Source organism: Chiloscyllium plagiosum, chromosome 24, assembly GCF_004010195.1.
Source record: "Chiloscyllium plagiosum isolate BGI_BamShark_2017 chromosome 24, ASM401019v2, whole genome shotgun sequence".
In the NCBI taxonomy this organism is placed as follows: Eukaryota; Metazoa; Chordata; class Chondrichthyes; order Orectolobiformes; family Hemiscylliidae; genus Chiloscyllium; species Chiloscyllium plagiosum.
Genome location: NC_057733.1, coordinates 24,394,370 through 24,406,766, shown reverse-complemented (window position 1 = coordinate 24,406,766; position 12,397 = coordinate 24,394,370). Strand labels below are relative to the sequence as shown.

At 36.6% G+C, this 12,397-nt stretch overlaps 1 protein-coding gene across 2 annotated transcripts in view; it reads right to left on the bottom strand.

Moving 5' to 3' along the window:
- Positions 1-4,706: 4,706 nt before the first annotated feature.
- The window catches only part of uts2r2 (urotensin-2 receptor 2), a 144,741-nt gene continuing 137,050 nt past the window's right edge, over positions 4,707-12,397 (bottom strand). Inside the window, exon 8 of one of the 2 annotated variants that reach the window (XM_043714606.1) lies at positions 4,707-9,037. In XM_043714606.1, the coding sequence (XP_043570541.1) occupies positions 8,981-9,037 (57 nt within the window). In that variant the 3' untranslated portion in view covers positions 4,707-8,980. The remainder of the gene's footprint in view (positions 9,038-12,397) is intronic. The other variant, XM_043714605.1, reaches the window with a different exon arrangement.

Genomic DNA, 12,397 nt, shown 5'->3' with positions numbered 1-12,397 from the left:
TTTCTCTCTGACTATTAGGGGGTCTGTAATACCAAATAATGTGATCATCCCTTTCTTATTTCTTAGCTCCACCCAAATAACTTCCCTGGATGTATTTCCGGGAATATCCTCCCTCAGCACAGTTGTAATGCTATCCCTTATCAAAAATGCCACTCCCCCTCCTCTCTTGCCTCCCTTTCTATTTTTCCTGTAGGATTTGTATCCTGAAACATTAAGCTGCCAGTCCTGCCCATCCTGAGCCATGTTTCTGTAATTGTTATGCTATCCCAGTCCCGTTTTCCTACCCATGCCCTGAGTTCATCTGCTTTCCCTGTTGGGACCCTCCCATCCTGAGCCATGTTTCTGTAATTGTTATGCTATCCCAGTCCCGTTTTCCTACCCATGCCCTGAGTTCATCTGCCTTCCCTGTTAGGACCCTTGCATTGAAATAAATGCAGTTTAATTTATTAGTCCTACCTTGTCCCGGCTTGCCCCAACTGTTTGATTCACTTCTGTTCTCAACTGCACTAGTCTCAGATTGATCTCTTTCCTCACCATCTCCCTGGGTCCCACCCTCACCTTACTAGTTTAAATCCTCCCAAGCAGTTCTAGCAAATTTCCCTGCCACTATATTATACCCCTTCCAATTTAGGTGCAATCCGTCCTTCTTGTACAGGTCACTTCTACCCCAAAAGAAATTCCAATGATCCAAAAATGTGAATCCTTCTCCCATATACCAGCTCCTCAGCCATGCATTCATCTGCTCTATCCTCCTATTCCTGCCCTCACTAGTCGTAGCACAGGTAGTAGTCCAGATATTACTACCCTTGAGGACCTCCTTTTTAAATTTCTGCCTAACTCTCCCATCAGAATCTGAACCTTTTCCCTTCCTATGTTGTTGGTTCCAATGTGGACAATGACGTCTTGCTGGCCCCTCTCCCCTGTGAGAACATTCTGCACCCTCTCTGAGACATCCTTGATCCTGGCACCAGGGAAACATCACACCATTCTGCTTTTTCTCTGCTGGCCACAGAAACGTCGGTCTGTGCCTCGGACTACAAAATCTCCTTACACAATTGATCTCTTGGAAGCCAACGTACCCCTTGTTGCATTAGAGCCAGTCTCAATACCAGAAACTTGGCTGTTCGTGTTACATTCCCCTGAGAATCCATCACCTCCTACATTTTCCAAAACAGTATACCTGTTTGAAATGGGTATATCCACAAAAAACTCCTGCACTAGCTGCCTACCTCTCTTACCCTTCCTGGAGTTAACCCATCTATGTGAATGTATCTGAGACTTTCCCCCCTTCCTATAACTGTCATCCATTACATACTGTTGCTGTTGCAAATTCCTCATCACTTCTATCTGTCTCTCCAACCGATCCACTCGATCTGATAAAATTTGCATCCAACAGTATTTATGGCAGATATAATCCGCAGTAACCCTTAAACTCTCTTTAAACTCCCACATCTGACAAGAAGTACATATCATTGCAAAGGCCATTTTTGCTCCTTCACAATCTACAGACCCTCTTATTCCTCTACAAAACACTGCACCTGGTTAAATTAATAGCTATGGCTTATATTTTAAGTTTAATCAAGAGACTTATCTCCAAAAACATATAATCAAGAAAGAACCCACTGTACTCACTAATACAGCCTTTCTCTTGGACAGACTTAAAACAACAATTAACTTATCTGATTCTGTGTTGTTAACTTCCCCCAAACTGGTTCCTCCAAGATTAGTTGTGAAATTCACTGTTTGTTAATTTTCCCAGATGCACTCCGATGTCCAGCGACACATGAATTCAAAAACAGCAAAGGCAGCAACTGTGCAGGTTCTCTCTCTCTCTCTCTCTCCTCCACTGTCCTCTTATTTTCTTAGAGCTTATTCCTCTCTGCTAGTGACCAGTTCATTTTCACTAAGGCATCATCAGCCTTTTAGTTCCTCACTCAAAATAGCCATTATACAAGGGTGACCTTGAAAATACAAGAAAATGTCCAGTCAACACACACACACCTAATTGGTATTGGTTTATTGCAAAGAGAGGCATAAACGTAGGGTGATATTTGTTCCTCCTCCTTCTCCCACTTCCCCACACCCCCTTCCTGAGAACAGTCTCTTGGTGGAGACTGGTTTGCTGAGCTGGGATCAGAAATCAACCATGACACCGTTTTCTCTGTATGGTCCTGAGTCACATCACGGAATGTATTTGGCACAATATCAATGGGACAGCTTCAACATTAAAAAAAATCATATAATATTTTTCAACAAAATCTATTACAGAGGACAAGCACATTGTCCTCCCATATTTGAGACTTAAATTCAGACCTCCTTGAGAACAATGACATGAAAATCCCATTTCTCTGCCAACTATGAAGGCTCCTGAGTAAATTAAACTTATTCAGCTTTCACTAGATAACCCATAATAGGGCATAAGTTATAGTGCACTCAATGCGGCTATGATAGTGGGAATCAAAAAGTGCTATTTGTGTAGCAGGCAAAACATTGGATGGTAATTATAGAGAGAACCTTTTGGACCATCAAGCCTTCCCCACCTATTTAATTAACCATGGCATCAAAGGATTTAGTCATACATTCTCAGACTATTCCCAAACCTTTAATAAACCCTCCTCCATGTACATTTTTCATTTATTTCCTTACTTCAGCTTTGCCTTTTTGCACAATTATCATTGTTATGATCTAACATGTCGGGAACAGGTATTTTCTGAATTCGCATCCAACTACCTTGAATCAGAATCTTAGATCTAAGGCTGCTTGTTCTTGATTCTTTGACTAGAGGAAAATCATTCACTAGCTGTATTCAATGATCTTAAAGCAATCTCGCTTAAAATTCTCATCCTCAGAGGATATAACTCAAGATGATTCAATTTCATATTAGAGTCAAGTTGGTCTATTGCAGAGATCATCTGAGTGAATTCGCTTTCTCCGAGATTAGTTGATCCTGTAACATTAGACACTCAAAATTGAACACAATTGTTCAAATGAGACATGGTCAGAGTTCTATGTAATTGGAGTAGTACTGAATTATATTGTTGGCTGGATTCAGACCCAGCATAGATATCCCTCACCTGTGTATCAATGTGAATATCAAAACTAAAGGGCAAAGTATCACCAAAATGGATATAAAACCATTTATACAGCATGGAAGTAATCAAATAATCAAGTTGATTTTTGTTCACTTCCGTAATTGTTATGTTTCAGGTCCCTTTGGATTGCACTCAAATTTGTGCTTCAAAGAATATTTTTTTTTAAATTAATACCACAACGAGTTCATATTTATTAAAAAAGGTTGTCATTGTTGCAGAATATCTGATTTCTGGACTGATTGAACAGTCTGTCAGTAAATAAAACAATATTATTGCATTTTAATTTAAATGACTTCATTTCCTCTCGATAAAGAATGTCTGACTTACTTGGATTCCCAGGTTCCACTCACCAACCAGACTCATGCATCCTTCAGACACTTGGCTTCAAGTTTCGAAAGGTCAATATACGAAACACAATTTGGAGTTGATTAATTTGAATCTGAAGATGGCGTGTAGCAAAGCAAATTCCAATTATCTTTCACCTATGTTATTTAAAACCCATTTAATCCTTTGCGCCTGTGTAATAATTGGGTGCAAAGTAAAACAACTCTATTGTGCAATTTTTAAACCAATGTAGATTTGTACAATGTGTGTAACTTTCCTCCAGAATCCTTCAAACTAAACACTTCCAGTATCTTTTGAAGTATTTTATCTTACAATAGAATGTAACCCAAAAATAAACTTTACAGAATTAACCTTGGTTGATTTATTAAAACAGAATTGTTGTATCATGTTGTTCAACAGTGAAAGACTTATAGATTATGCCTGATTCATGCTTTTCAAGTGTAAAATATGGGGTTTAATTATTTCTTAAATGTTCTTTCCATTTTATGAAAACTAGCATCAATTTTGTAATGACAGGTTCCCTGCCATAACAGGAAGCAAATGACAAGATTACAGCTGAGGAGATGATGAATCATTAAGTACCGTGTGTGTTGTTTTCTGCATTATTTGCTTTAATCCATAAACGTGGAAGGAGAATGGAGGATCTGCTGCCAGGTGGATTTTTATGAAACGTTCAAATGTCTGAGTGGCATAATTTGTTTCCTCCTGTGACAGGCTGTTTGTGGGATTAATCATGGAAAGCTTGTTAAGTATTCCTCGACTCAAAATCTGAAACATTCAGCCAGCAAGAATTAACAAATTATGAAGTATTAGGTGAGGTTTAATTAATTGAAAACGGTGATACATTTGAAAGGTTATTGCCAATTCCCATTTCTCCTTTATGCACATAACTTTATTTATTCCAAAGTGTAGACTCAATGTAAGACAACTCAATGGAGTGTTGTTATTTTTAGTTAAAGGAGTAGAAACGTGTCAACCGCTAGAAAGCGGACAACTAAAGATAACCTTGAAGTCAAACCTCTAAAGTAAATCATACCACTAGTTTTGTATATTAGCATCAGGAACATATTCTTTCAAATACAGTTGAAGATAAAAATAGATGGAAATTGAAGACTGAAGGTAGAAACACAATAGGATGAAGACGCAAAATTGGTAGCATATTTTAATCTCCATAAAGACCTTCAACTGAAGTGATTCAAACTTGCAGTTAATAGCTAAATGAGCAACACAGTATTCCACTTTATCCTTTTAAAAGATGTGGCATTGCTGGTAATGTCAGCATATGTTGCCCATCCTTAATGCCCTTGAAAAAGCAGTGGTGAGCTACCTCCAGAAACTACTTCAGGTCATCTGGTGTAGGTACACCCACAGTGCTCTTAGGAAATAAATTCCAATATTTCTGAGTCAGAGTACAGCCTGAGGGGTTCCTGCAGGTAGTGGTAATCCCATTTATCTGCTGCACTTGTCCTTCTACGTGTGGTGACTGTGGGTTTGGAAGGTACTGTTAAAGTAATTTATTATATATACTATGCTACAAACTGCTGCTACTGATGTGTGTCAGTGGTGAAAAGAGTAAATATTGAAGATGTGGGCGAGGTTCTGGTCAAGTGAGTTGCTTTGTCTGCTTGGTGTTGAGCTTCTCAAGTATTGTTGGAACCACACATCCAATTAAGTGGACAGCATTCCAAAACACTACTGATTTGGGATTTATAGATGTTGAAGAAGCTTTGGAAAGTTTCTAGCCTCAGACCTGCTCTTGTAGCCAGAATATTTATTTGGCTGGTTCAATTTAATGACATGTCAATGGAAGCACCCAGAACATTGATAGTGGGAGATTCATTGATAATAATGCCACAGGTCACAGGTCATGGTTACATTCTCCCTTTTGGAGACTGTCTTTGTCTGGCACTTGTGTGACCTGATTGTTACATGTTATTTATCAGTTCAAGCCAATGTTTCACAGGTCTTGCTACATACGCACATGCTGCTTTCATATTTGAGAATGTATTTGAAAACTTGTACTATAACAAATGACTAAAAACCACTAAACCTTTTCCAAAGGCAACTTATACTTTAAAGCCTAGGAACATTCCTATTATTATTCCACTATAGGACGGCCCAGTCTAGGCTGATGTTTGAGAATAATTGGGCCCCGACTATTCTGAGAATTGGCAGTCCATAAAAGTTGTTTGGTGATCCCAGTATTTAACTGACAGCTGAATGCACAAAATAGAAGATGAGATCGGTCAGTGAATCCCTCTCTGCCACTCAGTAGAATCACGACTTACCTTCTACTATATTTTCTTACTTTTAACCCAGATACCCATATTTGCAGCAGGACTTCCTTACATTTGTAATTTAGTCAACCATCAGAAAGATCTATTGTACCACTTGTAGAGAAGGTAGTTTGATTGTTAGTTGTTTGCTGGCTCTGGCGATGAATCTTTATTGAGTCTTGAAATGTATCTTCATTTGAAGACAGATTTCATTTCCTTATCCAATGCATAATTTTATCCTTACTGTGCTGTTTATCAAACTCTGGAGATGATCTTGGTTATCATTTTCATTTTAGGAATCTATAGAGATTTTAGCTAGCCCCAATTTAAGGATAGTGAGTAAGTCATACTAACACTGAAAATAGCACAGTATTTTTGTTTTAGAACACTTGTGTGCTGGTTCATTTTCATCTCAAATAATTGTGCTTCACTAAGTATTTGCATGTTGCTGAATTTTTCAGTGTTTCTACTAAGCAGTTACATTTTTGACAGGGTAACAACTATTTATGCTGCCAGTGGGAAGAAATGAAGTTTAGATTACTGTATGTGTTTAATAAACTATCACATATATTGCAAAAACATTTGGTTTCCATGACATCTCACTTTTATAAATAATTACTTAATCTGCTTTTTACAACTGTTAAAAGTTAAATTCTTACAACCAATTAAAACATTTGTTATGTTTGTTTTCAGTTTTAAATGGTAACCCATCTTGATTCTGGAATCAATCCTGGATATATTTCCATTTAACTAGACAAGGTGGCTTCTCGAAATTCTTATTTTACTTTTTTTCACAAATAACTGAGAGTTTACACTAAAAAGAGAAAGTATTTTGAGGAGCTATATTTTCTTGCTATTAAGTGTTTTCTAACTGCTGGAGTCTTTCCATGACTACTCAAAGTAATAATTACAAAACTAAGCAAATAAATTAATCTTTTAAACCTGATGCTTGATTTGAACTCAAATCAAAGTAGTGAAATTGAAGCTAAATATTCAGAATCAACAAACCTAATTTCTTGAATAAATTTTCTCTTCGAAGAAAATACAATCGAGGAAATTGAAATTTTCTTACCTGCCTAATGTTTGGTTGAATTCAACACAAATGTATTTAGAATAAGTGATGTTTAATACTTCAAGTTCGGCATGAAAGAATCTCTGAATAAAGAGTTCAATGAATATCATCAAAAGAAAGAGGTCTATCATCAAAAGCATTTCATTTTGCACTCATCAGGACAGATGCAAAAATGTATCAAATTTAAAAAATGGTACCAATATATAACCACATGTAAAAAGGTTGGATGCCAAATTAATTCAGTTGGTTAAAACATTCAATATGTGTGGATGTCGGGTAACTGGGGCATTTTAGCAACAGATGAAACCAGTAGGTTAGGAGTTAAAAGCTCTTCAAATGCCATTGTGTATCCAATGGAGTTGTTGATGATCAAGGTATTAATATCTTTAAAGATTTTAAGGAGGGCATTTCTTACTTTGCTAAATTTCAGATGAAAATCTTTTCTGGTGCTTTAAAATATCTGATATGAAATTAATAAGTCAGCTTCTACCTGGGTCTTAGTAGACTAGAGTCCAGCCCCTTACTCTCATGTAACTACAAATTATTCTCCATAGGTTGAACTTGTCATGGAAGTGTAGATTATTAACTTATCCAACAGGTGTGCTTTGGATGTCACATTGAAGAAATTCTGTTCCAGAGTTATCTGAGCTAGAAATGCTTGGGCACCAAAGTGGAATTGTTCCTTTCCTTGAAATGAATATCACTTCTGTCTATCCTCCATCTACAAAGCACAAGTCAGGAATGTGATGGAATACTCATTTACCTGGATGGGTGCAGCTCCAAAAACACACAAGTAGTTTGACACCATCCAGGACAAAACAGTCTGTTGACTGGCCTCACATCCACTTCTTCCACCACCAACACTCAGTCACAGCAATGTGCACTGCAGAAATTCACCAAGGCTCCTTAGACAGCAGCTTCCAAACCCACAACTACTTCCATCTAGAAGGATAAGGACATCAGATCCATGGGAACGCCACCATTTGCAAATTCCCCTCCCCGCCACTTACCATCCTGACTTGATTTGCTCCCTTACAGCATTGTGGTTCTACCTTAAGCAGCAGCTCAAGAAGGCAACTAACCACCAACTTTTCATTGGCAACTAGGGACTGTCTATAAATGTTGGCCTAGGCAGCGATGTCCACATCCCATGAATGAGTTTTTAAAAATTTAATGCCAAACTCAAAGAGACAGCAACTACACTGCTGCTGTCATTCTTAAATATAGAAACTATGTAACTGCCTGGATAGATTATTCTGATGTTAGTCTTGTATAGACAGAATTAGGGAAAGAGAACAGTATGAAGGGGCCACTACCTATTTATTATCATGTGGTAAATGGAGAGTTAAATACTTTTCAATAAAGAACATAATTGCTCAGGCTGTTGGCAGGACTGTTTGAAAAGATTTATTTAACATGGGTTTGTTTCATATAGGAAAACTTGAATTAATTAAGTAGAGCGTCAAACATTAGACACTAAACACTCATTAATTATTCTCAGATTCATTCAGCAAATCTACTCTGGCACAAACACTGACAGAGGTCAAATATGGCACTTGTTGCAGGAACTGATCCTGACCTGAAGGCTTCACAATAGATTTGGAATGACAACCTGATGTCATTTTTAATGAATAAACATCTGAAAGGTGACCACACTTAATTTGAAAAAGCAAATACCTGATACTCTGATTAAAGAATTGAAATAGCTTAATAGAAGTCCAAAATGTGGTTCTAACAGCAATATATTACCAGATAATACTCAGCCAGTTAACACTTTCAACAAACTCATGAATATCAATTGAACAGCAATGTTAAATGTCATGTTTCGCTGTCATATCATAATTGCATAAAGACATTTGGTGTTTATATAATTTGACAGTGACACTCAGCATTATAACATTAATAAAAAAAAAACTTTAAATAGAAACTAGTTCAGGAACACAGTTAAAGCTCTATGACCATGGATCCAAGCCAATTTTCAATAGTGTAATACTTCCTCCATATTTGGTTTTCAATCTAACTTAAAAATCAATATTTTTGAGTGTATAACTGATTTACTTGTTTTTGTTTTTGGCAGTTTATTTCTAGGAGTTGTTCTTCAAGGCCCCAATCAGTCTATGATAAAGAAGGATCTTCAATGGCATGGGCAGGGTCACAACTGAATGACACTGTGATGGCATATCTTGTACCCCACTCTACCTTTTCCACGTAATGAAGATTTTCTGAACCAGATGTGAAGAAAGAAACGCGACCTGCAGCATGAAAAGATGCAACAATTAACTCAGATAAAGTTGTAAGACATGTGTTTACATTTAAAACCACACTGAAAATACTGCTGCTATCTTCATCATTCAAACATCAATATATCCAGAAAATGTCAGGTTTTATTTTACAAAGTACTACTGGAGAATACATGTCACCTTGAACTATTTAACTACAGGTGAAAATATGTTTAACGGTTTGATTGTTTCCGAAGACACATATCCAAAGAAGGCTGAAAATTGAAAACCTCTCAAAGATTACATTCTTTTGACTGTGGTTTAGTTCATATTAACTAGCGTCCGATTGTGTCTGCTTGAACAAAACCACAGCCACATACCAATAACAATACAGAAAAGTTATATCAAATTAAAATGACTGAAATCATTACAACAGCCGCGCATAGAGAGGACTAGAGTTGCACTGATGCTAAATAATTATATAGAATAAGGACAATAGGTAAGTAACTTGCCCCTCCGTTATCTTCAGAGGAAGACAAGAAACTATATTGCTTACCAGTGGTTTGACCACAGAAAACTGTAGTACACATTTAAAATGTGGTAAAATAATGCAACAGTTATAACAAATATTGGTATTTCAATGCAAAGGACTGTTGTGCTACCTACAGACATCATGGGTATTGGAGAATATCAACTCAGCAAGGGGTCAAGTTCGGAAACTTCAACCCCTATTGAATGCAGTGCTAGCCTTGGTTCAGTGGCAGCACTTAGGCAGAAGGCCGTGGTTCAAACTGAAAGCCACAGCTGGAGACATAATCCGAGATAGCACGCTGGTGAAGTACTAAAGAAACACTGCTCCACTAATGAGATGGTTAACCAACCTTCCCCCACAGTCAGCACATCCTCACCTTCACTTTCCCAGCTAAATGATAAAAGATCCCACGCCATGAGTTAAAGAGATGGAGAGTTCTCCAAGTGACCTTGCCAATATTTATTATCCAACAAACATCACTGAAAAAACCATGAATACATGGTGAAATACCCTATTTCTGGATGTTGAGCTGTATTGAACACAGATTGGATTCTACCTTTCCCTGCATTAAAGCAGGTACACTCCACTTGTCATTAGTTCCAAAGTGTCATGATATTCCTCTCCAATGCACAGTTCAATCTAGTAACTGTAGAGATATCTTCAATGCAAAGTCATTGTAGTTTCATGAATGTGACCTCAGCGTTTTTAGTCAGTACAAATTATAGAAGTATCAATAGATGAATATAGGATATTGAATACCACTTTGTGCTGCATTTTGTCATTAAGTGGTTTGAAAGCTTAAACATTGCATTCTGCACCTCACAACAACAGTTTTGTCGTATAGCATGCATACACCCTCAAAATGCACTAAGGACTGTGCCTATTTTACAAACAGCTACTTTCTTTTTTCTTCAGTCAGTCATGTTAAGAGCTTGCAGATGATGTTTTATGCCTAATACTTTTAAAGATAACAGAAGATTAGAACAATAAAAAATAAACTGGCCAGTCCTGGAATTTATAACAATAATCTCACTTCTGATGTGAACAATTAACAGAAAACTGGCAGTACAAGTGCTGTTTACTTTAAATAACCTTTGGAACAAGGGATTTCTTAAATTTCAATGAATTTATATTTAACATACTCATATAATTTTTCAAGTTATATCTAGTCTACTATACAGAGATAAAGGCATATTAAATTTTAATAAAAGTTGACACTTTAAAAGATATAATATGAATTAATATTAGCAGGACTAGAGTTCAAATCTCCAAAACTCTTGTACATATTTTTAGTCAGTAAAAGAAGTACCGACTTTATAAAGTTACATGAATGTAGACCAAATGCAGGGTTATTCAAAGCACAAAATGGAGTATGAAGCAAAGTTAATGAACAGTGACCTTTAATTCTAGAAGTAAATGTAATCCATAGTATAAAACTTCATAACAATATTATTATGCATTGTGATTGAAACAGTGTCTCGGCAAGGTACCTGTTCTTGACAAAAAAGTTAATTTGATTTTATTTTGAACAGTTGAACTGCTGAACAGAGAGGCAGCTGCACAAATGGATCTTCTCCTAATTCTTCAAACTCTTAATTTAATTTTGTTTTGTCATTGGAAATTAGTAACAATCTGAAATATTCAAGGTTTTCAATTGTGATGTTGATAAAGGTAGATTTTCAAAGTAAAACAGCTAAAGTCTAAACGTATATTTTGACCCATCTCCTGGATATAACTTTGAATTGAAAGTTAGGAAATGATCAAACTATTCATCTCCTGTCTTAATTCCATCATTATGGAAAGTCTACACATTATCAACCCTGCTGAGCCTCCATCAAACAGTGTCAATTGCCAGGTTTATGCACTTTATTCTGCAGACTTAAAGATATACTCCATGCGTTTTGAGAATAAAATACATTCCAGAGTACAAAACAGGCTCAGCGCAGTTTGTTTACTGAGGTGAATATGCAAAAGGTTTTATTGTTACACTGCCACGTTTCTTACTTATTCCTTCAAACTCTGATAGGACGAGGAATGGCTTGGCTTTTTTATTCATTTCATGTTATGTGGAAATGGCACAATGTAGTCTGGGGATACTGGTGTCAACAAATTTAACTTATTTTCCTAAAGTCATTTTAGGAAAACGAGGTGTAAACATTTCTGATGAATAATCTTAACTGCTTTGTGTTACTTCTGTGCTTGTATTGATCATGGGCCCTGAGTAGAATTTACAAGTGTTGTTGAAAAAAGTCTTGAGCAATGTACGCACGAACTATTCATGCTGTTTATCATGTGTAAGTACTTATAGAATGTTGACCTAATACTAGAAAATCATCACAAATGCATACAGCAAAACAGTCAGTCACCCAATATTCAATGTGCTCTTTATGTCTGATTAAAAGCTACCTCCATTTCTCATGCATTCTTCAGGCAATGACTAACTATTCCTTTCAGAAAAGGTTTTCTTACACCAGATTTCTCCCGGTCAAGACCAAACCATTTCAATTCCTCTGTAAAATATTGCCTTTTTTTAAAATCACATTTGTACATACTTGTGAAGAAATGAGCAAGTGAGTAGATTAAATGATCTCCATGTTATCAATTCTTCCACCAAGAGAAGTACATAAAAATTGTCCCTGCTGACAACAATAGCATTTTTCTCACTTCAATGTGTCAAAGTTAAAGTACTCATTGGATTATAAGTTATGGATCTAAAGCTACATTCTACTACTGTTAATGCAAATTGCACAACATCTTTAAACAATGATCTCATTCGACGTAACAGCACTGTTCACCTCCATCAACAGCGACCTGGCAAAGGAAACACTTACCACACTTTTAGAACAGACCATCACACACAC